Source organism: Microcaecilia unicolor, chromosome 2 (genome assembly GCF_901765095.1).
Source record: "Microcaecilia unicolor chromosome 2, aMicUni1.1, whole genome shotgun sequence".
NCBI classification, from domain to species: Eukaryota; Metazoa; Chordata; class Amphibia; order Gymnophiona; family Siphonopidae; genus Microcaecilia; species Microcaecilia unicolor.
This window is the reverse complement of record NC_044032.1, coordinates 16,902,946-16,930,622: the sequence shown is the minus strand read 5'-3', so window position 1 is coordinate 16,930,622 and position 27,677 is coordinate 16,902,946. Positions and strand designations below refer to the sequence as shown.

The 27,677-nt window shown below is 48.6% G+C and overlaps 1 protein-coding gene across 1 annotated transcript in view; it reads right to left on the bottom strand.

The window, feature by feature from the left end:
• Nucleotides 1-1,968: 1,968 nt before the first annotated feature.
• The window catches only part of FAM166B (family with sequence similarity 166 member B), a 40,016-nt gene continuing 14,307 nt past the window's right edge, over nt 1,969-27,677 (bottom strand). Inside the window, exons 3-6 of the mRNA XM_030191874.1 lie at nt 20,757-20,932; nt 10,474-10,603; nt 7,496-7,717; nt 1,969-2,798 (exon numbers count right to left, since the gene is read on the bottom strand). Of these exons, the coding sequence (XP_030047734.1) occupies nt 2,704-2,798; nt 7,496-7,717; nt 10,474-10,603; nt 20,757-20,932 (623 nt within the window). The 3' untranslated portion in view covers nt 1,969-2,703. The remainder of the gene's footprint in view (nt 2,799-7,495; nt 7,718-10,473; nt 10,604-20,756; nt 20,933-27,677) is intronic.

The window sequence follows — 27,677 nt, the reverse complement described above, 5'->3', positions numbered from 1 at the left end:
TCATACATTCTGTGACTGGTTGCAGGGTCCTGGCTACTGTGGGGGTGGGTCCTTCAGTGATCACCCCACCCCTGAAGGGTGGCCTAGCATTTGAGTACCAGCACCTTTTTTGCTAGAAAAAACGCACTGGTGATAACACACTTTGGTGGGGGGGGGGGGGGGGGGGGGGGAGCTTAATATCACCCGGTACTGTTTAGGACTCTGTGATAACACACCTTGTGGTGGGCTACAAATGTCACCTGGTACTGTCACCGGAGGAGAGGGGGCTCATGATTTTGACTTAGCTGATGCCTGTTCATTTGTAGCTCAAGGTGAGGTGCTTTGAGGTACAGTAGATATTTCTTTGCCTCTGAAGGCTACTATCTAAGGGCCTCACTTGCTAACAAATTAACGTACATTAATGCAATTTAAGATACGTTACATAAAGTACACCATACCACGCTCAGTGGGGCCTATTTACCAGCTATGCACTTAACGTATGTTAATGAGGCCTAAATTTGTCCCTGGGTTAATGAAGAGTGAAGCGACTTACCCAAAGTCACAGGAAGTGTTAGTGGGGTGTGAACCCTAGTTCTCAGCCTGCAGCTCTAAGAGCTATTTCTCTACCTGGTACTGTACGGAGGCTCAAGATAACACTCCCTGTAGGGAGAATCAACCATCTCCAGACACCGTTCAGGGATTAAAAAAAGTCACATCCAGCTCTGCTATTGCAGTTTATCCAGGGCAAAAGATGCCAAACCGACGCCTGTACTTTGCATTAGTTTATATATATAGATCCCATTTCCTAAACAAAGTTCAATCCAAAGCAAGTTTACAGCAAGTTCATTACAGAAACACATAGTATGATACATCAAGCGAGGATATCTTCTCTTACTACTCAAACTTCAAATTCTGTTCGAAAAGCAATGCTGTTTCTACCCCCCCCCCCCCCCCCCAGGAAATACTGGAGAGGGGGGAGTGGAGCTGGGAGTGGCCCAATCAGCTGCTGGGATAGACCATGAGTGTTTACGAGACTCACAGAATGATGGACTGAGAGACACTGGAATTAGGAAGTCCTTGTTTATGTACAAAAGTATTGCCACACTGGGACAGACCAAAGATCCATCAAGCCCAGCATCCTGTTTCCAACAGTGGCCAATCCAGGTCACAAATACCTGACAAGATCCCCAAAGAGTAGCAACATTCCATGTAGAACCCCAAAGACTAGCAAGATTCCGGAATCCTAAAGAGTAACAAGATTCCATGTAGAACCCCAAAGAGTAGCAACGTTCCATTCAGAATCCCAAGTACATAAGTATTGCCACACTGGGACAGACCAAAGGTCCATCAAGCCCAGCATCCTGTTTCCAACAGTCGCCAATCCAAGTCACAAGTGACTGGCAGAACCCCAAAGAGTAGCAACGTTCCATTCAGAATCCCAAGTACATAACATAGTAACATAGTAAATGACGGCAGAAAAAGACCTGCATGGTCCATCCAGTCTGTCCTACAAGATAAACTCATATGTGCTACTTTTTGTGTATACCTTACCTTGATTTGTACCTGTCCTCTTCAGGGCACAGACCGTATGTCTGCCCAGCACTATCCCTGCCTCCGGCTCTGCCACCCAATATCGGCTAAGCTCCTTAGGATCCATTCCTTCTGAACAGGATTCCTTTATGTTTATCCCACGCGTGTTTGAATTCTGTTACCGTTTTCAAACACGCGTGGGATAAACATAAAGGAATCCTGTTCAGAAGGAATGGATCCTAAGGAGCTTAGCCGAGATTGGGTGGCAGAGCCGGTGGCAGGAGGCGGGGATAGTGCTGGGCAGACTTATACGGTCTGTGCCCTGAAGAGGACAGGTACAAATCAAAGTAGGGTATACACAAAAAGTAGCACATATGAGTATTGCCACACTGGGACAGATCAAAGGTCCATCAAGCCCAGCATCCTGTTTCCAACAGTGGCCAATCCAGGTCACAAGTACCTGACAAGATCCCCCAAAAGTACAAAACATTTTATGCCGCGGCTTATCCCACGACTAAACTCCTGCAGCCATTTTCTCAGTCTTAGGTTGGCATCTTGACTAGACTGTAAGCTTCACACAGCAGGGGCCTTCTCTCATGTATACCTGTACGGCACTGCAATACATCTAGGGCTACAGAAGTGACGAGTGTTCACCCTCTATTTACAAGGAAAGCCACCAAAGAACTTACAGGAGTGCTGTTTATCATCCCATGGATGGGGAGCGAGCTAAGCAATGACTTTGTTACTTAGAAAACATATTATAATGGAGTCTGCCGCCCGGCTAGCCAAACTGGATTCTTTGGACAATGTGCTTCGAAGGTTGATGAAGTAACGCCCTAAAGTCGAGCCCTGGAATACATGAGTTTTTTTTATTTTTCACATACAGTCAAAAACTGAGATCAGATTGATTTTAAACAATAAGTCTAAGGTGACCCTCTCTCCTGCATCTGGAAGGAAAATCCTTTGATTTGGTTTTCAACATTTACCGTGTTTTTTTTTTTACACTATATCTTGTATGATCACCAATTCAGAGTAGGCTGTATGACGAGTTCTTCGTTCCCACCACACGGGTCTCCGAGTGTCTCTCTGTTGCCCACTGGGTGTCGCTCCCACCTTACAGAACCCAGCTTGGAAAGTTGACCGTGCTATATTCTCATGATTTTATAAGAACAGAATTTCAGGAAAGCACTCCGGCTACATGGAAGCAGCGACTTCTTTCTGTGCAGCGTTTAAACCCAGCACGTTGCGGGTAAGCTGGCCGTACGTTTTGCCATACTGGAACTTGTAGCCTGCGAAGAGAGAGAGAGAGAAACGTTTACAGGATAAATGCTGAAGTCAAAACGGGAGAGAAGAACACAGAGAGGTTGATATCAGTGGCGTAGCTAGGTGGGGCCACGGGGGCCTGGGCCCCTCCCCCCCAAATTTCATCCAGGCCCCTGGTTTTGCTGGTGGGGCTCCCCAACCTCCGCCAGCCGAAGCCTTCTTCAGCGCTGGTCTCCAGCGTGCCGCGTTCCCTGCCCTGTGCTCTTTCTTCCTCCTGACGTCCCTTTAAGTGAAACTGAGCATGCTCAGTTTCACTTAAAAGCGCGTGCACAGGACGTCAGGAGGAAGAAACAGCAGGGCAGCGAACGCGGCGGCGTTGGAAACCGGTGCTGAACAAGGCTTCGGCTGGCGGGGGTTGAGGACCCCCGCCAACAAAGGTATTTGCTGCTGTGGAGTGCGGCAGGGGGAGCAGCGAGGTGGTGGGGGGAGGCAAGGTGGGGGGGGCGAGGAGACAGACTAAAATGTGCCTCTCCACCTCGGGCTCTGGTCCCCTCCCACCGCAAAGTCTGGCTACGTCCCTGGTTGATATCCAAAGCAATTTAAACGTCCAGGAGAGGTTCCTGACCATTTCAAAAGCTTGTCCAGGCCTAACTAATTTTGTGGGCAGTCTGGGAGCGGAGTCAGCACTTAACCAGAGAAGCTACCATTAGGGCCAACTGAGGTGGGGGCTTCAGGCGGCACTCTGTATAGAGCGGCATCTTTCCCCCTTCCTTCCTCAACTCCCCTCCCCAGCCTACAATAGCCAGGCCCCCTGCAACCAGTCACAGAATCTATGACAAGGCAGAATTGGTGTGTAGAGCCTCAGCTCTTTCATTAAACCTTGGGGTCCATGAGTCAATTTTAGCAGACAATGAAAAAGGTGCCGGTACTCAGTACCCCCAAGTACCCCCTCAAAAAAAGCCCTGTATGTTCAGGTCGGCAAGTCTCTCCTCATACGATTTGCAACGCAAATCCCATACCATTCTCGTAGCTTTTCTTTGCATTGCTTCAATTCTTTTTACATCCTTAGCAAGATACGGCCTCTAAAACTGAACACAATACTCCAGGTGGGACCTCACCAACGACTAGTACAGGGGCATCAACACCTCATTTTTTCTGCTGGTTATACCCCTCTCTATGCAGCCTAGCATCCTTCACCAGGACGTTGCGGGACAGGTTACAGTTGGTGTTCGATTTTCATGGGTTGTGTTTGTTTGGGATGAATGATTAAGCTTTAGAGGTTCCAAAATCAGGTCCTTGTAGGCACCGGTATGCGCCCTTCTCTGGGTCAGGAAGCGCATAATGACCATTCCAGTAAGAACCGCATAATGAGAGTGGAAATGGCTGTCATGCATTAATGAGAGGAAGAAGCATCTCGAGTTTGTGAGAGGTTTACAATTAGGAGTGGAGGAGTGGCCTAGTGGTTAGGATACTATTGGAGATTCTACATGGAATGTTGCTACTATTGGAGATTCTACATGGAATGTTGCTAGTCCACTAGCAACATTCCATGTACAAGGCTGCGCAGGCTTCTGTTTCTGTGAGTCTGACGTCCTGCACATACGTGCAGGACGTCAGACTCATAAGTACATAAGTACATAAGTAGTGCCATACTGGGAAAGACCAAAGGTCCATCTAGCCCAGCATCCTGTCACCGACAGTGGCCAATCCAGGTCAAGGGCACCTGGCACGCTCCCCAAACGTAAAAACATTCCAGACAAGTTATACCTGCGCGGCCACATTGGTAATCTGCAAGGTCCGATGTTGCTAGTGGAATAGCAACATTCCATGTAGAATCTCCAATAGTAGCAACAGTGGAGGAGTGGCCTAGTGGTTAGGGTGGTGGACTTTGGTCCTGAGGAACTGAGTTTGATTCCCACTTCAGGCACAGGCAGCTCCTTGTGACTCTGGGCAAGTCACTTAACCCTCCATTGCCCCATGTAAGCAGCATTGAGCCTGCCATGAGTGGGAAAGCGCAGGGTACAAATGTAACAAAAATAAAATAGATACTATTGGAGATTCTACATGGAATGTTGCTATTCCACTAGCAACATTCCATGTAGAAGGCTGCGCAGGCTTCTGTTTCTGTGAGTCTGACGTCCTGCACGTTCAGACTCACAGAAGCAGAAGCCTGCGCGGCCACATTGGTGAACTGCAAGGGCCGACTTCTACATGGAATGTTGCTAGTGGAATAGCAACATTCCACGTAGAATCTCCAATAGTAGCAACAGTGGAGGAGTGGCCTAGTGGTTAGGGCGGTGGACTTTGGTCCTGAGGAACTGAGTTCGATTCCCACTTCAGGCACAGGCAGCTCCTTGTGACTCTGGGCAAGTCACTTAACCCTCCATTGCCCCATGTAAGCAGCATTGAGCCTGCCATGAGTGGGAAAGCACGGGGTACAAATGTAACAAAAATAAAATTATAAGCTTGCTATGTTCACACAATTGCTTTGATTAGTCTTGGCATGATTTGCATAGTGAAGCTATACCTGGATTGGTTAATAAAAATGAACAAATCCACCACTCTCTCCGTGAAAAAATACGGCCTGACATTTTTCTTGAGTTTGAAAGGGGGGCAGACTCAGGAGAAGTGTCAGGAAGTATTTTTTCACGGAGAGAGTGGTGGATATGTGGAATGCCCTCCCGCTGGAGGTGGTGGAAATGAAAACGGTAACGGAATTAAAAAATGTACGGGATAAACACAAAGGAATAGAATGTAAGAGAACATAAGAGTTAGCCATACTGGGTCAGACCAATGGTCCATCTAGCCCAGTATCCTGTTTTCCAAACTATGGCCAAGCCAGGTCACAAGTACCTGGCAGAAACCCAAATCGTGGCAACACTTCATGTAGAACCCCAAAGAATAGCAAGATTCCGGAATCCTAAAGTGACAAGATTCCATGCAGAATCTCAAAGAGTAACAAGATTCTGGAATCCTAAAGAGTGACATGATTCCATTCAGAATCTCAGAGTACCAACACTCCATACTACAAATCCCAGGGCAAACAGTTGCTTCCTATGTCTGCCTCAATAGCAGACTATGGACTTTTCCTCCAGGAATTTGTCCAAACCTTTTTTAAACCCAGATAAGCTAACCGCTGTTACCACATCGTCTGGCAAAGAGTTCTAGAACTTAACTATTCATTCAGTGGAAAAATATTTCCTTCTATTTGTTTTAAAAGTATTTCCATGTAACTTCCTCGAATGTCCCCTAGTCTTTGTACTTTTGGAACGAGTAAAAAATCGATTTACTTCTACTCGTTCTACACTTTTTAGCGCACGCTAAAAATTAGTGCACACTAGCAATAGAGACACCCATTATATTCCATTAGGTGTCTCTAACGTTAGCGCGTGTAAATTAACCCATTTATCCTTTGAGCCTCAGTTAAATGGATTAGTGAAAAAGGTGGTCTTTAAATTAAAACAATTGATCCACAGAAGCTTAGCGGAGATTGGGTGGCAACACCGGTAACTGGGAAGCAAAACTAGTGCTGGGCAGACTTCTATGGTCTATGCCCTGAGAATATGGCGAGGACAAATCAAACTCAGGTATAAAGTATCACATACCATGTAAATGAGTTTATCTTGTTGGGCAGACTGAATGGACCGTTGAGGTCTTTATCTGCCGTCATTTACTATGTTACTCTCTGGGGTTCTACATGGAATGTTGCTACTAATTGGGATTCTGGAATCTTGTAACTCTTTAGGATTCCAGAATCTTTAGAACTTTTAGTACGAGAACAGTGCTGGGCAGACTTCTACGGTCTATGCCCTGATCGTGACTGAATAGATAGGGATGGGCTGGAGTGTAAATTTTAAGGGGCTTCAACGTTAGCTCCAGAACTTAGTACAAGAACAGAGCTGGGCAGACTTCTACGGTCTGTGTCCTGAGAAAGGCAAGGACAAATCAAACTCAGGTATAAAGTATCACATACCATGTAAAATGAGTCTATCTTGTTGGGCAGACTGGGTGTTCCAATCAGGTCTTTATCTGTCGTCATTTACTATGTTACTCTCTGGAGTTCTACATGGAATGTTGCTACTAATTGGGATTCCAGAATCTTCAGAACTTTTAGTACAAGAACAGTGCTGGGCGGACTTCTACAGTCTGTGCCCGGAAAATGGCAAGGACAAATCAAACTCAGGTATAAAGCATCACATACCATCCTGTATAATAATTTGCACCTCCAACGTTCCATGTCTGGCTGCCTGGGTTCGTAACATCTCCTGACATCAGCCAACCTCCAGCGTTCCATTTCCCCTCACTGTCCCGCCCTCGCATCAAGACATAATGACGTCAAGAGGGTGGAACAATCAGAGGGAAGGGAATGCTGGAGGTGAGCTGACGTCAGGAGGGATGTTACGAATGGAACGGAAGCCAACGCCAGCCAGCCAAAGAATATTCAGGTACAAATCGAGGGGAGGAGAATTGATGGACATGGATGGGATGGGAGGACAGTAGAGGAGAGAATCGCGGGACACGGATGGGAGGGCAGGGAAGAGGAGAATCGCTGGGCAGACTGGATGGACCATACAGGTCGTTATCTGCCGTCATCTATTATGTTACTATAACGTAACAAAAAAAAAAAGAGTCCTATATAGAGAGTATAGAATACTTCAACCATCTGCTTTGCTCACTTTGATGAACTGTACAGCTGATCAGCCTGTACGCTGGAAGAACTTACCTGGCACATAACCTGTATACTGCGGTAGCAAGCCCAGGTCATTGGGATAGATCCTGCAAACGTCAGGCAGACTGTGGTCTCCTTTCCCAGTCTCCTGAGCCCTGCCGGAAGCCTTGTTCCTCTTCCATATCTTCTGGCCAAACTCCACCAGTGCACGGTTTGTAGTCACTGAATAGCCAGCACCAAATAGGAAACGTGCACGTGGTATATACCCGGTGAAACCTGTAGATGGCACAGAAGAGCAGGCAACAGAAGTTAAAGACAGTAAGGCTGGAGACCATGTTTTACATACGTGTAATATGCATGACCAAGAGGGGCATTTTCCATATGACATCTAAGTCTGACTTTGGACGTTTTGCAAAAAAACGTCCAAAATCTGAATAGCAAAGAAGGTCATTTTCATATAGTAACATAGTAGATGACGGCAGAGAAAGACCTGCACGGTCCATCCAGTCTGCCCAACAAGATAAACTCATATGTGCTACCTTTTGTGTATACCTGACCTTGATTAGTATCTGCCATTTTCATGGCACAGACCGTAGAAGTCTGCCCAGCACTAGCCCCGCCCCCCACCACTGGCTCTGCCACCCAATCTCCGCTAAGCTTCTGAGGATCCATTCCTTCTGAACAGGATTCCTTTATGTTTATCCCACGCTTTTTTGAATTCCATTACCGTTTTCATCTCCACCACCTCCCGCGGGAGGGCATTCCAAGCATCCACTACGCTCTCCGTGAAAAAGTACTTCCTGACATCTTTCTTGAGTCTGCCCCCCTTCAATCTCGTTTCATGTCCTCTAGTTCTACCGCCTTCCCATCTCCAGAAAAGGTTCGTTTGCGGATTAATATCTTTCAAATATTTGAACGTCTGTATTATATCACCCCTGTTTCTCCTTTCCTCCAGGGTATACGTGTTCAGGTCAGCAAGTCTCTCCTCATACGTCTTGTAACGCAAATCCCATACCATTCTCGTAGCTTTTCTTTGCACCGCTTCAATTCTTTTTACATCCTTAGCAAGATACGGCCTCCAAAACTGAACGCAATACTCCAGGTGGGGCCTCACCAAGGACTTATACAGGGGCATTAAAACCTCCTTTCTTCTGCTGGTCACACCTCTCTCTATACAGCCTAGCATCCTTCTGGCTACGGCCACCGCATTGTCGCACTGTTTCATCGCCTTCAGATCCTCAGATACTATCACCCCAAGATCCCTCTCCCCGTTCGTACATATCAGACTCTCACCGCTTAACACATACGTCTCCCGTGGATTTCTATTCCCTAAGTGCATCACTTTGCATTTCTTCACATTGAATTTTAATTGCCAAACCTCAGACCATTCCCCAGATCCTTTTTCATGTTTTCCACTCCCTCCCTGGTGTCCACTCTGTTACAAATCTTAGTATCGTCTGCAAAAAGGCAAACTTTACCGTGTAACCCTTCGGCAATGTCACTCACAAATATAATGAACAGAATCGGCCCCAGCACCGATCCCTGAGGCACTCCACTACTCACCTTTAACTTTGTGGTTAATTAAAAAAAAAAAAAACCGTCTATCTTTTGCTTTCAAAAATAGAAGGTTTTGTGATTTGGACGTTTTGTTTTTTGGTCCATTTTTGAAAAGAAAACGTCCAAGTGCAAAACGCACAAAATCAAACCATTGGGATGTGGTAGGAGCCAGTATTTTTAGTAGACTGGTCCCCCTGACATCCCAGGAAAGCAATAGGACACCCTAGGGGGCACTGCAGTGGACTTCATAAAAAGCTCCCAGGTACACATCTCACCATTGCTCCCTTACCTTGTCTGCTGAGCCCCTCAAAACCCACTACCTCCAACTGTACACCACTACCATAGCCCTTAAGGGTGAAGGGGGCACCTATATGTGGGTACAGTGGGTTTCTGGTGAATTTTGGAGGGCTCACAGTTTCCACCACAAGTATAACAGGTAGGGGGGGGGAGGTAGGAGCCTGGGTCCACCTGTCTGCAGTGCACTGTACCCACCACTAGACTACTCCAGGGACCTGCATGCTGGTCTAATGGACCGGAGTATAACATCTGAGGCTGGCAAGTAATGTTTTTCATCACATTTTTGGGGGTGGGTGGGAGGGGGTTAGGGACCACTGTGGGAATAAAGGGAGGTCATTCCTGATTTCCTCCAGCGGTCACCTGGTTATTTAGTGCCTTACTCATAATAAAAACAGGTCTACCTCGAAACGTCGAAGTTTTAGTCCTGGACAGTCTTAGGAACGCCCAAGTTCCGCCCTGAACATGCCCCCTTGAGATTTGGACGCACTTCTGACAGACTTCAGAGAAAAACGTCTAAAAGTAGGTTTCGAAAATACTGATTTGGACTTTTTTTGTGAGAAAAACGTCCAAATGTAGACTTATTCCGCTTTTTGGACGTTTTTCTCTTTTGAAAATGAGCCGGCAATTCAGCTCTCCCCTCCCCTCCATTTCCAGCAATTTCTCCTCTCTCCCTGGGCCCTGCCCTCCCATCCATGTCCATCCTTGTCCCTCTCTGCCCTTCCCTCCTCCATCCATATCCTGCAATTCTCCGCTCTCCCCTCCCCTCCATTTCCAGCAATTTCTCCTCTTCCTGGGTCCTCCCATCCATGTCCATCTTTCATTTAAATTTACCTCCAGCCTTCCCTTCACGCTCATTCGTTCCCTCAGTGTCCCACCTTCTTCTGACGTCATTTCCTTGGGAGGGCGGGACTCTGAGGGAACGAACAAGCGCGAAGGGAAGGCTGAAGACGTCAGCTGCGCTTTCACTGACGCTGCTCAGCTGCTGCGACGTCGGAGGTAAATTTAGATAACAGATTTAAAGCCCCCAGGGCTGCGCGGAGCTGGGGTAAGCGGCGAGGGTAAGCACAGTGGCGGCGCCCTCCATAGGTCGGCGCCCCCCTGCGGTGCTTACCCTGCTTACCGTGTTGGCACGGCCCTGCCTCTGTCCACCATGCTTAAGAGGCTCTACTGCTGCTGACCTGGCATGAAGTATTTATGGGGGTTGTTATCCTCCATGGAGTAGGGGGAGATGTCCTCATAGAAGGCATTTGGTGAGGCGACTTCTTTGGTCACAGGAGGAAGTTGGATCCTGTACTTGGCGTTGGGGAGCTGAAAGATTAATATTAATATTCATCAGAGGCAGAACGTAGTCACTATACAAAAAGCCTGAGATAACATATGAACTTAGGAACCAGTATTATTTAACTGCTTTTAGTTTGCACTTTTTCATTGGTAATTCAAGGCAGATGCCCCACTCTATATGCTAAACCTAGTGGACTTACCGCCCAGAAACGCCAAAAGATCAGCCCGCAAATTCCTTAATCTGAATTTCCCCAGCTGCAAAGGAGTGAAATACAAACAGGCTTATGCTACGACCTTTGCATACAAAAGCACACAGTTCTGGAATGCGCTACCCAAAACCCTGAAAACCATGAACAATCTACCCAGCTTCCACAAAGCTCTGAAAACACACCTCTTTAACAAAGCTTACAAAAGTCACTCTCAATGATACAATTCATTCCCCAAATCACCCGAACACACCTAAAAGACTTTGCACACAATCCATTCCCCAAATCACCCGAACACACCTAAAATACTTCGCACACAAGCTACCCAACATCCGCCCATCTACTACCTCTCTTACATCAGCTTATGATCAACTGTTTTTAAATCATGTATTGACTTTATCATAACCTTACTCTGTAAGCCACATTGAGCCTGTAAAAAGGTGGGATAATGTGGGGTACAAATGCAATAAATAAATAAATTTATGTTCAGGAACAGCTGGTGTCTTCCAGTCTCTGGAGGGCTTACTTTGCACCTGAAGCAACTTAGGGTTAAGTAGCTTCTCTTTCTTTTTGAACACACTATTAAAACCCTTATCCGCACTCTTATCACCTTCCACATAGAATAATGCAACTGCTCCTCACAGGTTTGCTACTGAACCATTTTTCTCCCCTTCAATCTGTTCAAAATTCTGCTGCATGACTTGTCACTACAGTTTACTAGGTTTTCTTCTACCACCACTGAGCACCTCGAATATTGTGTTCAATCCTGGTCGTCGCATCTCAAAAGGATATAGTAGAATTAGGAAAGGTGCAGAGAAGGGCGACGAGAATGATAAAGGGGATGGGACGACTTCCCTATGAGGAAAGGCTAAAGCGGCTAGGGCTCTTCAACTTGGAGAAAAGATGGGTAAGGGGAGATATGATAGAGGTCTATAAAATAATGAGTGGAGTAGAACGGGTAGACGTGAATCGCTTGTTTACTCTTTCCCAAAAATACTAGGATTAGGGGGCATGTGATGAAGCTACAAAGTGGTAAATTTAAAACTAACGGGAGAAACCTTTTCTTCACTCAACGTGTAATTAATCTCTGGAATTCGTTGCCAGAGAATGTGGTAAAGGCGGTAAGATTAGCGGGGTTTAAAAAAAGGTCTGGACGGCTTCCTAAAGAAAAAGTCCATAGACCATTATTTTATTTTTGTTACATTTGTACCCCGTGCTTTCCCATTCATGGCAGGCTCAATGCGGCAGGCAAAGGAGGGTTAAGTGACTTGCCCAGAGTCACAAGGAGCTGCCTGTGCCGGGAATCGAACTCAGTTCCTCAGTTCCCCAGGACCAAAGTCCACCACCCTAACCACTAGGCCACTCTTGGGGAAAATCCACTATTTCTGGGATAAGCAGCATAAAATGTTTTGTACTTTTTTTTGGATCTTGCCAGGTATTTGTGACCTGGATTGGCCACTGCAGGAAACAGGATGCTGGTCTTGATGGATCTTTGATCTGTCCCAGTGTGGCAATACTCATGTACTTATCATTTCTGGTGTGATGCAGAACTAAGCAAGATGCACGTAGCGGGGGCTCCCGCATACCCCAGCCAACAAAGCTTGAACTTTACCAGCCCTGAGGTCTCCCTCTTTTCTTGTTTCCCTCTGAGGGTCAGTACTTGTGTGGAGCTCGTGCCTGTGTGGCTTTGGCTGCTCCCTGCATTGGTGAGTCAATGCTATCGCAGACCCGGAACCTGTAGCATGAAAAAACCAGGCCTGCTTCTCTTAAGATGGCACAGGACATCGAGCGGGCGATGGTTTTGCTGATTGGGGACTTTACGCAGGAAATATCAAAAATCATTTTGCAGCACTGGAGGAAAAGCTCCATAAGCGGATGCAGGGATTGAGGAAATCCTTGAGCGCTTCAACTCAAATACAAATCGCTTCAAGAAAAATGGAATCCCGGGTCTCGGCACAAGAAGACTTGACAGTGCGGCTGGAGGAATCCGTGGTCCAATTGCAGGTGGAGAACGCAAAGCTTACTGAGCGCTTAGAGGATCAAGAAAACAGAGCCAGGAGGAATAATGTTAGACTTACTGGTCTACCCGAAGAGATATGTGATAGAGACCTATAGGGAACCTTTGAAGAATGGTTGCCAGAGTTCCTGTGCCCAGGGGCGTAGCCAGACCTCACCGGGAGGAGGGGGGCAGAGCCCGAGGTGGGGGGGCACCGTTTAGCCACCCCCCCCCGCCGCCGCAGCCGCCACATTGGGCACCCCCTGCCGACAACCCCCTTGAACCCCCCCTCCCGCCACCAACCCTCACTCGCCGTCGCTGCCTGCCCCGCCGCCGCATCAGATACCTTGTTTGCTGGCGGGGTCCCCCGAACCCCGCCAGCCAAAGAGAGTCTTCTTCAGCGCCGGAGTAGCGCCTTCGTTCAACAAAGCTCCTGGTGCGATCAGCTGTTTCTGACGCCTTACGTCCTGCACCGTGCATGTAGCCCCGTGCAGGACGTAAGGAGTCAGAAACAGCTGATCACACCAGGAACTTTGTTGAACGAAGGCGCTACTCCGGCGCTGAAGAAGACTGTCTTCGGCTGGCGGGGTTCAGGGACCCCCACCAGGAAACAAGGTATCTGATGAGGGGGCGGGGAAGGGTTGGTGGCGGGAGGGGGGTTCAAGGGCATCGTCGGCAGGGGGGCAGGGCCAAATCTACAGGGGCCCAGGCCCCCTCAGGACCCACGTAGCTACGCCACTGTCTGTGCCTGGAAGGAGAGCATGCTTCAGCAACATGCGAGTGTGGCCATAGGCTGGGGCCTGTGAAAGCTCGTTTGCTGCGTCCCAGGTCGGTCATAGCTCGTATGTTAAAATGGACTGAAAAGCAGAGGCTAATGGTGGTAGCCTACCAGCGCCATGGCCCCTTGAATTATCATGGCCATCGATAGCTCTCGTTTAACGGTTACTCGGCTTCGGTGGCACAGAGCAGAAAGAAAATGGTACCCATCTGTTCAGAACTCCATAATCGGAACATTCTGTTTTCATTTTTTTGTACCCTGTTAAGCTGCGCATCCGTCATGAGGGCAAGTTGCTTTGTTTGAATTCTGTCAAACAGGCTTGCTCTTTTTTTTACAAGCTAGCTGTTCCTTAATGTTCCCTGGCCTTGCTTGCATCTTTGCCGGAGGATGCGGTAACAGCGGTTAGCGTATCTGGGTTTAAACAAGGTTTAGATTGTAAGCTCCTTTGAGCAGGGACTGCCCCTTTTTGTTAAATTGTACAGCGCTGCGTAACCCTAGTACAGCTATAGACATGTCAAGTAGTAGTAGTGGTTTGGACAAGTTCCTGGAAGAAAAGTCCATAGTCTGCTATTGAGACAGACATGGAGGAAGCAACTGCTTGCCCTGGGATTGGTAGTATGGAATGTTGCTACTCTTTGAGATTCTGAATGGAATCTTGTCACTCTTTAGGATTCTGGAATCTTGCTATTCTTTGGGGTTCTACATGGAATCTTGTTACTCTTTGAGATTCTGAATGGAACGTTGCCACAATTTGGGTTTCTGCCAGGTACTTATGACCTGGCTTGGCCACTGTTTGGAAAACAGGATACTGGGCTCGATGGACCATTATAAGTACATAAGTACATAAGTAATGCCATACTGGGAAAAGACCAAGGGTCCATCGAGCCCAGCATCCTGTCCACGACAGCGGCAAATCCAGGCCAAGGGCACCTGGCAAGCTTCCCAAACGTACAAACATTCTATACATGTTATTCCTGGAATTTTGGAGTTTTCCAAGTTCGTTTAGTAGCGGTTTATGGACTTGTCCTTTAGGAAACCGTCCAACCCCTTTTTAAACTCTGCTAAGCTAACCGCCTTCACCACTTTCTCCGGCAACGAATTCCAGAGTTTAATTACACGTTGGGTGAAGAAAAATTTTCTCCGATTTGTTTTAAATTTACTACACTGTAGTTTCATCGCATGCCCCCTAGTCCTAGTATTTTTGGAAAGCGTGAACAGACGCTTCACGTCCACCTGTTCCACTCCACTCTGACCCAGTGTGGCTACTCTTATGTTCTGTGGGATTCTGTATGGAATCTTGTTACTCTTTAGGATTCCAGAATGTTGCTGTTCTTTGGGGTTCTACATGGAATCTTGTTACTCTTTGAGATTCTGAATGGAATGTTGCCACGATTTGGGTTTCTGCCAGGTACTTGTGACCTGGCTTGGTCACTGCTTGGAAAATAGGATACTGGGCTACATGGACTATTGGTCTGACCCAGTAGGGCTACTCTTATGTTCTTCTGTGGCTGAGCCTTCTCTCTCACATTGCATATCACCCTTGCCACGGGATCAGATGTACCCTGGAAGAATTGTTTGAATGCGGCCCCAGTGACATCTGTTAGTCACCTGACCTTTGTCAACCCTGGTGCTTTTGAGATTTTTTTTTGTCGCTAGTTGGCGGGCTGGGACTCCCGCTTCAAGTTCGGCCAGCTTCATCAGTGGCATCTGTGTATTCCACCTGATACCGCTGGCTACGTCCCGGTATCCTGCTCTGCCCATATTGAACCTTTTTGTTTTAAACTGCTATGAACCTTGCTTTCACATGTGCTTTGGTGGATTGCTTGTTATCTTTTGATGTGTATTGTATTTGTTCCATGATGTGTACTGGATTGTGATGTGTACAGGCCCGCCCAACAGTAGCACACGTTTAGTGGTAGCTGGTGGGGATCCCAAGCTCGACCAGCTCAAGATTTCCCCCTGATGGTGACAAAAATGCTACTCTAATGGCACCTGCGCATGCTCAGTTTTCAGTGCATGCCTGCTGCAGACTGCCAAGATGGAAAGAAGCGTTTTCTCAACAGCTGAGATCTTTTTTGGATGGTGGTTGTGGGGTGGGGGGGGGGGGGGCAGAACACTTGGTGCCCACCCAATTCTTGCCTAAGCCCACCCAAAATCTGTTGTCTGGCTACGCCCCTGGGTAGTCTATACATTTTTAAATAAATACAAATAAATCTCCTTTACCTGGGGGCAAAAGTTGTTGCTCTAGGGTGGTTCCAGGGCTTTTTTTGAGGGGGTACTTGGGGGTACTGAGTATCGGCACCTTTTCCATTGTCTGCTAAAATTGACTCATGGTCCCCAAGTTTTAATGAAAGCGCTCAGGCTCTACACACCAATTCTGCCTTGTCATAGATTCTGTGACGGTTGCAGGGGCCCTGGCTATTGTATGTGTGGGGTGGTGGGTGGGGGCTGGCGATTGTGGGGTGGGTTCCTCAGTGATCACCCCACCCCTAAAAGGTGGCCTGGCATTTGAGTACCGGCACCTTTTTCAATAGAAAAAAACGCATTGGGTGGTTCAATGGGTTACCGTGGTTGGTGGAGAGGCCTGTGTGAATGTGTGGTTTGGCACAGTTGGTGTGGGTGGGGATTCTTTGGGTGTGTGAGAACTGTTGGTTGTTTGATTGGGGTGGGAGTGGGCTCTGGGCGTTGGTGGATTGGGGTATACAGGATTCAGGATGTAGGGGATGGGATTTGGGGATGGGTTCTTTTGTCTGCTTGGGGAGGAGGGAGGGAAGTATCTGCTGGGTTTTGTAGGGGTGGAAGTGGGGGGCTGGGTAGGTTTCCGGGCGTAGATGGGAGGCTACAGAGACAGGCCATTTATGCGGTTCTGGCTAGTATTCTACAACTACATGCGTAGATTGGGGTTTTTTTTTTATTTTGCAAGATTATAATTTAATTTACAAGTAGATACTTGATAAGCAAAACAGACATATATTTTCTGTATTTTAACAGCAGTTAAGGAAATCCTATATAATAAAACTCACCCTCAACGTTCTGAGGACACTGACGTCACTGTCAGGTCCTCCGGGCACTTCCTTCCGGTTCGAAGGGTTCGTGGTGGTGAAGCCACCGAAATCACTGTGTTGGGGCCCCGCCCTCGCGTCAAATGTGATGACGTCGAGGGCAGAGCAATGGCGTCAGTGGCTTCACAACCAACGACTCAGCAGATTGAAGGTGGCGTGCCGAGGTCCGCAACAATGGCGGTCAGTGCCTTCACAACGCCGAAGGGATGAGTAGGGAGGGGGGGTTCGGGAGGAAAACCGTGCTAGCGCCCGTTTCATTTGCGCCAGAAACGGGCATGATTTACTAGTAAGATAATAAAGAAAAACATTATTAATCTTCTTTAGACCACAAAAATAAGGGAGGAGTTAACGTATTATTCAGGAGAAAAACTTAGGAATAGGACCTTACTCAGACCTTAAAAATCTTAATCTCAATCTCAGACGTCAAGTTGCTACTAATTTCTTAGATTCTACAAAAGTTCTTAACTGTTCTGGATAGAAAAAGATATATTTAAGACATAGATATTTTATTACACACTAGTAAAAAAGGCCCGTTTCTGACACAAATGAAACGGGCGCTAGCAAGGTTTTACTTGGAGTGTGTATGTTTGAGAGAGTGTGTGTGAGAGAGTGAGTGAATGTGCGAGTGTGTGTGTGAGAGACAGAGAGAGTGAGTCTGGGTGCAAGTGTGTCTGTGAGAGAGAGAGTGTGTGTGTGAGAATGAGAGTGTGTGCAAGTGCGTATGTGAGACACAGTGTGAGAGAGAGAGTGTGTGTTTCACACAGATACAGTGTGTGCAAAGAGAGATTGTGTGTGAGGCACAGACCCTCTGTGAGACTGAGTGTATGAGACCAAGAGAACGTGTGAGTGACTGTGTGACACATAGAGAGTGAATGTGATACAGTGTGAGACATAGAGTGTGTGAGAGTGAGAGAGAGAAAGACATTGACTGTGAGAGAGAGAGAGTGTGTGAGAGAGAAAGTGTGTGTGTGACAGAGATACCTCCCCCCTCCCCTCTCTCTGGTGTCTGAGTGTTACTGTGCAGGACGCTGAGCTCTGGCTGTGCTTCAAGGAACTGACCAATCCTATTTAATAGAATGCACCTCCAACATTCTGAAGCCAAGAAACCTCGTGTGGTTGGTCACTTCTGCTTGTGATGAACCCGGAAGTACGTGATGTCAATTCAGGAGATGGATACAGAGAGCAGGAATGCCTCAGCCATGCAGTCAGCTTCAGAATGTTGGAGGTGCATTTTATTATATAGGATTTACAAGGATAATTAAGATAAAATGAAGCACCTAATGCGTAGATTGTTTTAACAGGCCAGGCGTTGTTTACAGCTCTTAACAAGCAATAACGAGCACTAATTGGGAAAAATTAGAATTTATGCACGTACGTTGCTAAGCGTATTCTGTAATGTACTGCGCCTAAATTCTAACGCACGCAGGAAAAAAAGGTGTGCTTAGGGAAATGAGCGTTTTGTGGGCGTTCCAAAATCTACGCACATCTTATAAATGGGCCAGTGTGCGTAAATCTACACGCAGGGATTTACGCCAGCTTTTCGTTGGCATAAACGGACGCGCGTAGATTTAGTCGCATGAACTACGCCTAAGCGTATTCTAAATACCATGCGTAAAATTTAGAATACGCTTAGATGTGAGTGCCCAACGACGCGCATTAATTTTAAGCGCCATATATAGAATCGGGCCCTTAGCGCTATTCTATAAACCTTGCCTAAGTTAGGCGCGGTTAGGCATTAACATTTACGCCAACTAAAACCCTGGTGTAAATGCCCGCGCCTAACTTAGACACAGATTGGGCTTATTCTATAACAGTGCGTGTCAGGGGCGTAGCCAGACTTCGGCGGGAGGGGGTTCCAGAGCTCGAGGTGAGGGGGCACATTTTAGCTCCCCCCTGGCGCTGCCGCCCCCCACCATTACCAACCCCCCCACCGCTGCCATCCCCCCGCCGCCACCAACTTTGACGACCCCTGCCGATGACCCTCTCGACCCCTCCCTCCCGCCACCAACCCTCCCCCACCATCGCCTACCTTTGCTGGCGGGGGACCCCAATCCCCGCCAGCCGAGGTCCTCTTCTTCCTGCGAAGGCTTCGTTCTGTTTCTGACGTCCTGCACGTTGTATGTGCAGGACGTCAGACTCACAGAAACAGAACGAAGCCTTGCGCCGGAAGAAAAGGACCTCGCTGGCTGATCTGCAAGGCTTCGTTCTGTTTCTGTGAGTCTGTGTACGTGCAGGACGTCAGACTCACAGAAACAGAACGAAGCCTTCGCGGGAACACGAGGATCTCCTCGGCTGGCGGGGATTGGGGTCCCCCACCAGCAAAGGTAGCCCACGGCGACGGCAGGGGAGGGTTGGCGGCGGGAGGGGGGGTCGAGAGGGTTGTCGGTAGGAGGTCCATGGCCAAATCTACGGGGGCCCAGGCCCCCCAGGCCCCACGTAGATACGCCACTGGTGCGTGTAATTTTTAGAAATGCCCATGAAATGCCCATGACCCTCCTATGGCCACACCCCCTTTTTGAGGTCCACGTATTAGAATTTACATGCACCGCTTTACAGAATACGCTTAGAAAGTTGCCCGTGTAAATTCTAATTAGTGCCGAAAATTGCTCATTAGTGGCCAATTATCAGCGCTGATTGGCTTGTTAAACAATTAGGGGAATGTTTATTAAGGCGCATTAGCATTTTTACCGCACCAATTCATTCCTATGGGCGAATTAGCCATTACCGTATGTTAAAATGCTAATGCGCCTATAGCGTGCCTTAGTAAACATACTCCTTAATTTATGCGCGCATCTTTAGTTGCCATATATAGAATCCGGTAATTAGGTGTGCTTTTACTAAGGTGCACCAAAAAATGGCCTGCACTGTTGTAGGCACGTGTATTGGACGCGCGCAGGCCCTTTTTTCAGCGCGCCTGCAAAAAACACCTTTTTTGGGGGGGGGGGCTGAAAATGGACGTGAAATAAAAATTGGTGCGTGTCCATTTTGGGCCTGAGACCTTGGCGCCACCCACTGACTTAGCAGTAAGGTCTCACGCAGTAATCGTCAGCATGCGTACACAAAATATTTTCGGACGCGTGTAAAAAATGGAATTACCACCTGAGGCACACGGTAGCTCCAAACTGACACGCGTTGGATGCGCGTAGGCGCCTACGTGACTCGGTAAAAGGCCCCTTAGTTATTCAAGTCATAAGAAATCCAATCAAATCCCCCAAAAAGCACAAAAACAACAGTTTGGTACTTGTCGGTTTTGAGCCACAGCAGAGCCGCCGAGGGGGGGGGCAGGGGGGGGACAAAATTCCCCGGCGCCGGGGTCAGGCCGCTGGCGCTGCAGTCCCCGGACTCACCTGCCTGCCTCCTTGGCTCCGGGCCTCCTGCAATCGAAGCAGCAGTCGCAGATCTCCTCTCTTCTGGCCTTCCCTCCCTGTGTCCCGCCCTCGCGGAAACCGGAAGTTACATCAGACAAGGGCGGGACACAGGGAGGGAAGGCCAGAGGAGAGGAGATCTGCGACCAGGGTTGCCAGATGGGTGGTTTTCCCCGCCCAATTGGGCGGTTTTCTGCAACCCGCCGTGGGAAACTTTTGCCCGCGGCGGGTTGCGGTTTTTTGGGCTTGTTTTTTTTTTTCGTGCAGGTTTTGGGCGGCTTTTCGGACGGCGGGGGGTTGGGCTAACGGTGACAGAGGCGGGGTTTGGTGATGTATTGGGCGGGGCGATGACGGCGGGGGCGGGGCTGATGACGGAAGGGGCGGGGTTGATGGCGGTGGGGGTGGGGGTGATGACGGAAGGGGCGGGGGTGATGACGTCGGGGGTGGGGTGTGTGCGGTTTTTGGGCAGGTTTTGGGCTGTTTTGGGTGGGAATTTTTTTTTTATATGGCAACACTGTCTGCGACTGCTGCTTCAAATGCAGGGGGCCCAGAGCCGTGGAGGCAGGCAGGTGAGACCGGGGACTGCAGCGACAGGGGGGGGGGGGGAGCGACGGGGGGGGGCGCCCTTGCCCCGGGCCTGGCCTAGTCTCTCGGCGGCTCTGAGCCACAGAGTCACTAAGGTACAGACAGTAAATTCAATGATTTTGTTCTGACAGTAAGTTACTATAACAAATAACTGAACCTAAAAAAACCCAAAAAAAGCCTGGTCTTACTTTTTTTTCCTCTTCTTTGCTCTGTTCTGTGGTTCCTGCCTGCAGTGTCCTCAGGAAGGCCAGTTCCTCCTCTCGGGAGGTCACTTTGTGCTGTTGATTCATAAAGTCATTCAGGGCATCTTGACTGACCTGGGCGTAAGTCTTTGCAAAGTGGTGCTGAGTTCTCGGGATGAAGCCTAAGGGCAGCATGTCCGTAGCCCCGTGGAAAGAAGGGAAAGAAGGCAAGACAGGGTTATTGAAGCTCAGTAGCAAAGCTTCAACTAGGAGTTCTGTGGGAGGCTTTAGTGATCCCACAAAGCCTAATGTAAATACACCCAGCCAGTCCGATTTCAGGATATTCACTGCCTCCACTGTATGCAAACCTGTCTCATGCATATTCACTGTGGATATCTTGAAAACCAGACTGGCTTAGGTGTCCTTTTACTAAGGTGCTTCCTCTCCGAGCACACCACCCGAACTCTCATCACCTCTCGCCTTGACTACTGCAACCTACTCCTCACTGGCCTCCCACTTAACCATCTATCCCCCCCTTCAATCCGTTCAGAACTCTGCTGTGCGTCTTATCTTCCGCCTAGACCGATATGCTCATATCACCCCTCTCCTCAAGTCACTTCACTGGCTTCCGATCAGGTACCGCATACAGTTCAAGCTTCTCCTACTAACCTACAAATGCACTCAATCTGCAGCCCCTCATTACCTCTCTACCCTCATCTCCCCTTACGTTCCTACCCGTAACCTCCGCTCACAGGACAAATCCCTCCTCTCAGTACCCTTCTCCACCACCGCCAACTCCAGGCTCCGCCCTTTCTGCCTCGCCTCACCCTATGCTTGGAATAAACTCCCTGCGCTCATACGCCAAGCCCCCTCCCTGCCCATCTTCAAATCCTTGCTCAAAGCCCACCTCTTCAATGTCACCTTCGGCACCTAACCATTATACTTCTATTCAGGAAATCTAGACTGCCCCAACTTGACATTTCGTCCTTTAGATTGTAAGCTCCTTTGAGCAGGGACTGTCCTTCTTTCTTAGATTGTACAGCGCTGCGTAACCCTGGTAGCAGTGGCGTTCCTAAGGGCGCTGACACCCGGGGCGGATCGCCGATGCGCCCCGCCCCCCCGGCGAAAGAATCCCCTCCCCCCCCCGGGTGCATGCCACTGGGGGGGTGGGGTGCCGCGCGCCGGTCAGCGTTGTTCGTTTCCATGCTCCCTCTGCCCCGGAACAGGAAGTAACCTGTTCCGGGGCAGAGGGAGCATGGAAACGAACGACGCTGACCTGCGCGCGGCACCCCCCCCCCCCCCCAGCGGCATGCACCCGGGGCGGACCGCCCCCACCGCCCCCTCCTTGGTACGCCACTGCCTGGTAGCGCTTTAGAAATGTTAAATAGTTGTAGTAGTAGTAATGGCCTGCGCTGGAGAAAAGGCCTTTTTTGGGGGGCCAAAAATGGACGTACGTTAGAATAAAAAATGACATGCGTCTATTTTGGGCCTGAGACCTCACCACCAGCCATTAGTGGTAAGGTCTCATGCATTAACTGGGCAGTAATTGTCACAGTGGCGTAGCCAAGGGTGAGCCCAGGCCCACCCAGTAGCAGCTCACCTATGATGTGGATGGCAGGGATTCTCACAACCCAAAACTCCCAACAACTGTCCCTCCTGCAAACCTTGTAAATAGCAGATCTTTGCCTGCAGCGAGCAGCAACTAATACACACTGCTGATGTTGGCCCCACAGCCCCACCCCCCCTGTGATGTATTCCTGTCTATGCGGAAACAGGAAGTTGCATCAGAGGAAAGGCTGTGGGGCCAACATGAGCAGTGTGTATTAGTTGCTGCTCGCTGCCTGTGAAAATCTGCTATTTAAGTTATGCAGGGGACCGGGGGGGGGGGGGGGGGGGAGGGCGGTGGATGTTTCAGAAACCATACGGCATGCAGGCAAGAGAGGGAGATACCAAATCACTTGTGGGACATGGCGGAATTCTTCTGTCCACCTATCTTGGGCCCAGGACCACTCAAAATTGGGTGTCTGGCTACGCTCCTGAATTGTCAGCGTGCGTACACTGCCGGCTAGCACCACACATTAGAAAATAAAATGGTACATGCAGTTAGTTTAGCGGGGTTTAAAAAAGGTTTAGATAATTTCCTAAAAGAAAAGTCAATACGCCACTATTAAGATGGACTTTGAAAAATCCACTGCTTATTTCTAGGATAAAAGACGAAGCAATTTATTACAACAGAGATATATTAATTATTGAAGGCGTCTCATACTGTCACAAAGACATACTTATGTCATACTTCTTTCGAGCTTGTTTGCTTGTGACTTTGTATAATCATAGACCACCTCCAGCCAACCAGTAGTTCACACTATCTGCCTATAATGAAAACAATGGGCTAACAACGAAACCGGAGACTCTATTAATGTCTGATAAGCTGAACTGAGCCTGCCATGAGTGGGAAAGCGCGGGGTACAAATGTAACAGAAATAAAATAAATAAAAAAACTCTGGAAATGCGATAAGCCTAAGAAGATTAAAACATGGCTTGCAACTACCAGAGACATTAAGATAAGTTGATTTTTTGTACTACAATTAAATTTATTCCAACAGTGCTTGAATTTTTGAATAGTAGCGCACAAAAATTAAAAAAAATATATTTATTTGCGCAAGTGCACGGGTATATGGACACTGATGTTTTCATTATAGGCAGATAGTGTGAACTACTGGTTGGCTGGAGGTGGTCTATGATTATACAAAGTCACAAGCATACAAGCTCGAAAGAAGTATGACATAAGTATGTCTTTGTGACAGTATGAGACGCCTTCAATAATTAACATATCTCTGGTGTAATAAATTGCTTTGTCTTTTAAACGTTGTGTATTTCTACAAAGATAGATTAGACAAAGCGGAGCCATTCCCGATTTATTTTTTGTATTATTTCTAGGATAAGCAGCATAAAATCAGTTTTACTGTTCTGAGATCTTGCCAGGCACTTGTGACCTGGATTGGCCTCTTTTGGAAACAGGATACTGGGCTTGATGGACCTTTGGTCTGTCCCAGTATGGCAAAGTTTTTGTTCTTATGAGGCAATGGACAGTCAAGTGACTTACCCAAGATTACAGGCTGCAGCAGTGGGATTTCTCCCCCGCCATAGGCGCCGACTCCGTGGGTGCTCGAGCACCCCCAATATTTCACCCACCAGAAGTTCCCTTTGCCAGCCCAGAATTTTAAAAGTCCCTCCGTCCCTCCCTCCGAGTTCCAGGCCCGCCCCCATCCCTCTCTCCCTCCGAGTTCCAGGGCCCCCCTCCCTCCCTCCCTTCGAGTTCCAGGCCCCCTCCCTCCGAATTTTAAAAGTCATCTTACCTCGTCGGGGTTATGGCGGCAGCAGCAGTGAAAAGCGTGCAGGCTCAGCGCTTCAGCCTTCCCTTCTCTCAGCTCTGGTCCCACCCTTGCGGAAACAGGAAATTAGGGCGGGACCAGAGCTGAGAGAAGGGAAGGCCTGCACGCTTTTCACTGCTGCTGCTGCCGCCGTAACCCCAATGAGGTAAGATAACTTTTAAAATTCGGAGGGAGGGAGGGAGGGAGGGCCTGGAACTCGGAGGGAGGGACCAGAGGCGTACCTGAAATGCGGTGGTAGGGGGGGCCAAGGCCAGAGTGAGGGGGCACATTATAGCCCCCCCCCCCCGGTCACCACTGCCGTCCCCCCCCCCCCCGCCGTCGTCGCCGTCACCTACCTTTGCTGGCGGGGGACCCCAACCCCCACCAGCCGAGCCGAGGTCTTTTAAAGTTCTTTTTCGTCCTCCGGAGTCCATGCTGTTCAAACTTGCTCCTTTTGGAGTCTGACGTCACTGCACGTTGTACGTACAGGACGTCTCCTGCACGTACAACGTGCAGCGACATCAGACTCCAAAAGGAGCAAGTTTGAACAGCATGGACTCCAGAGGATGAAAAAGAACTTTAAAAGACCTCGGCTCGGCTGGCGGGGGTTGGGGGGGTTGGGATCCCCCACCAGTCGAAGGAATATTTTTAAAGGCAGCGGCAGGAGGAAGCGGACCTCGGCTGGTGGGGGTTTGTTGGGGTCCCCCGCCAGCAAAGGTGGGTGATGGCGGCAGGGGGGTCCAGGGCGAAATCTGCGGGGGCCCAGGCCCCAGTGGCCCCACGCAGATACGCCCCTGGGAGGGAGGCCTGGAACAGGGAGAGTGGGAGAGAGGGCCTGGAACCGGGAGGGAGAGACAGAGGGAGGGCCTGGAACTCGGAGGGAGGAAGGCCTGGAACTTGGAAGGAGGAGGAAGGGGAGGAGCGGGAGGGGGGAATGCACCACCTGTAAAAAAAAAAATTTCAGCACCCCCAATCATTTTGAAAGGTTGGCTCCTATGTCTCCGACTTCTCTGCTCTTCAGACCGCTGCTCTAATCATTAGGCTAGTCTAAGCATCAGCCACAGATGCTGTTAGAACCAGGGCAATGTAGTTTTGTCCCTGTAACCATTTTTAGGTATGTTGGTGTTTAATCTATTTTTTTGGACTTTATTGCCTTTTTTTTTTATTACCGCATCTTGTAAAAATCCTTTTTCAGTTGTTCTTTCTTTCAAATTTGTTGCTTTTTATTCTTTCCAATCCAGCAGAAGTTTAAAAATATATATATACTAGTAAAAAAGCCCCGTTTCTGATGCAAATGAAACGGGGGCTAGCAATGTTTTCTTCTGTGTGCATGTGGGAGTGTGTGTGTCCCTGCCCTCTGGCCTCTCTCCCCTCCCCCCTCTGAGTCCTTCACTGTTACAGAGCCAGTGATTTGATTTCGTGCTCTGCTGTTTTCCTTCACTGACTGTGTTACAGAGAGGGCGGGGCAGACACTCATAGGGAAACCGGATATCTCGCCCCCTTCACACTTCCGGCTGGAGGCTTCATAGAACGTTGGTGTTGCTTTTTATATAGAGAGACAAGGGGTTGAGAATGGAGCAGCAGCCTAATGGTTTAGTGCAGTGCCTGAGAAGCTGGGGAATTGGGTCAATTCCCGCCGCTGCTCCTTGTGACTCTGGGAAAGTCACTTAACCTTTCGTTGCCCCGGCTACAAAATAAGTACCTGTATGTGATCCCCTAATGTGTCTGTACACATGAACCTTATTCTACCACAACATTACTGTATTTGTTCATACCGGAATTGGCGAACGCCTTTACGGTACTCTGTAAGCCACATTGAGCCTGCAAAGAGGAGGGAAAATGTGGAATAAAAATGTAATAAATACATGTAACCACAGTATATCAAACCGTGTGGAGTAGCTTAATGGTTAGTGCAGTGGGCTTTGATCCTAGTAACCTGGGCTCAATTCCTACTGTAGCTCCTTGTGACCTTGGACAAGTCACTTAACCCTTCATTGCCCAGGTACAAAAACAGATTGTGAGCCCTCTAGGGACAAAGTACCTGCATATAACATGTACAGCCCTGCATACACCTAGTAGCGCTATAGTACATAAGTACATACGTGTTGCCATACTGGGACAGACCGAAGGTCCATCAAGCCCAGCATCCTGTTTCCAACAGTGGCCAATCCAGGTCACAAGTGCCTGGCAAGATCCCAAAAAGTACAATACACTTTATGCTGCTTATCCCAGAAATAAGCAGTGGATTTTTCCCAAGTCCATTTTAATAATGGCTTATGGACTTTTCTTTTAAGAAGCTATCCAAACCTTTCTTAAGCCCCGCTAAGCTAACTGCTTTTAATGATTAGTAGTAGTAAATCCCATTCCCTATCTGCCTGGGAGAAAATAATTTTCTAGAATTTTAACAAAATGAAACTTGGCATGTGGGAAAAACCAGTGAAAAGACACATCAAGTTCAGAAATGGGCCAGACTGAACTGGGGGTTCCGGAAAATAAACTCCCCCAAAATATAGCCCCAGTGCAGCTCCAGCTTCGACAGCAATAAAAACTTGCATACAATGAATGACAGCAGTAAAGGAATTCTTTCCTTCTAAATGCCTTTCCCTTGTTCTCTGCCACCCCATTCTCCGAACTGCTCCCATCCTCAAAACTACACTCAACTGCTCCACAAACTGCCCTCACCTGAAAACTACCCCCACAATCGCCTACCCCCAAAACTAACCCCCCACAATGGCCCACCACCCTTAAACTGTCCAACCCTCCAAACTACCCTCCCCAACTGACCTACCACCCCCAACACTACCCTTTGCAACTTTCCCAGCACCCCCAAATTGCTCCCACCCCAAAAGGACCACCTGCAACTGCCCTACCACACTCAAGCATTCCTCTTCCCCATAACACTACGCCCAACTATCCCACTACTCTCAAACAACCCTCCCTCCCACAGCTACCCCACCAAACCTAAATTGCCCCACTCACAAGACTACCCCCGCACTTGCCTCACCATTCCCAAAGTTGCTCCCATTCCATGCATCCCCCACCCTTTCCGTAAAGAAGTATTTCCTTAGATTACTTTTGAGTCTGTCCCCCTTCAACCTCATCTTATGCCCTCTCGTTCCAGAGCTTCCTTTCGGTTGAAAGAGACCTGTGTCCTGTGCATTTATGCCACAGAGAAGCGATGGCATGTACGTTTCAGGGCATGTGCAAGGATGGAATGTAGGTGGAGTTTGGGCAGAATGTAGGTAGAGACTGTGTGGAATGTGGGCGGAGTTCGGGCAGGGTGTGGGTGGAATGTGGGCGGAGTTTGGGCAGAATGTAGGTGGAGACTGTGTGGAGTGTGGGTGGGGTTAGGCAGAATGTGGGCGGGACACACATTAACACACGTACATTAGAGAACACTATGATGTATGCACATTCTTCAGCGGACAAGGTGTGAGGACTTACCAGGCTGGTGTAAATGCTCGTACGTAGAATCTGGACGTGTGTTTGATACGTTACACTAGTATTCTTTAAAGAAAAGTACGTGCCTACTTTTCTTTACAGAATAGGTTCCGGT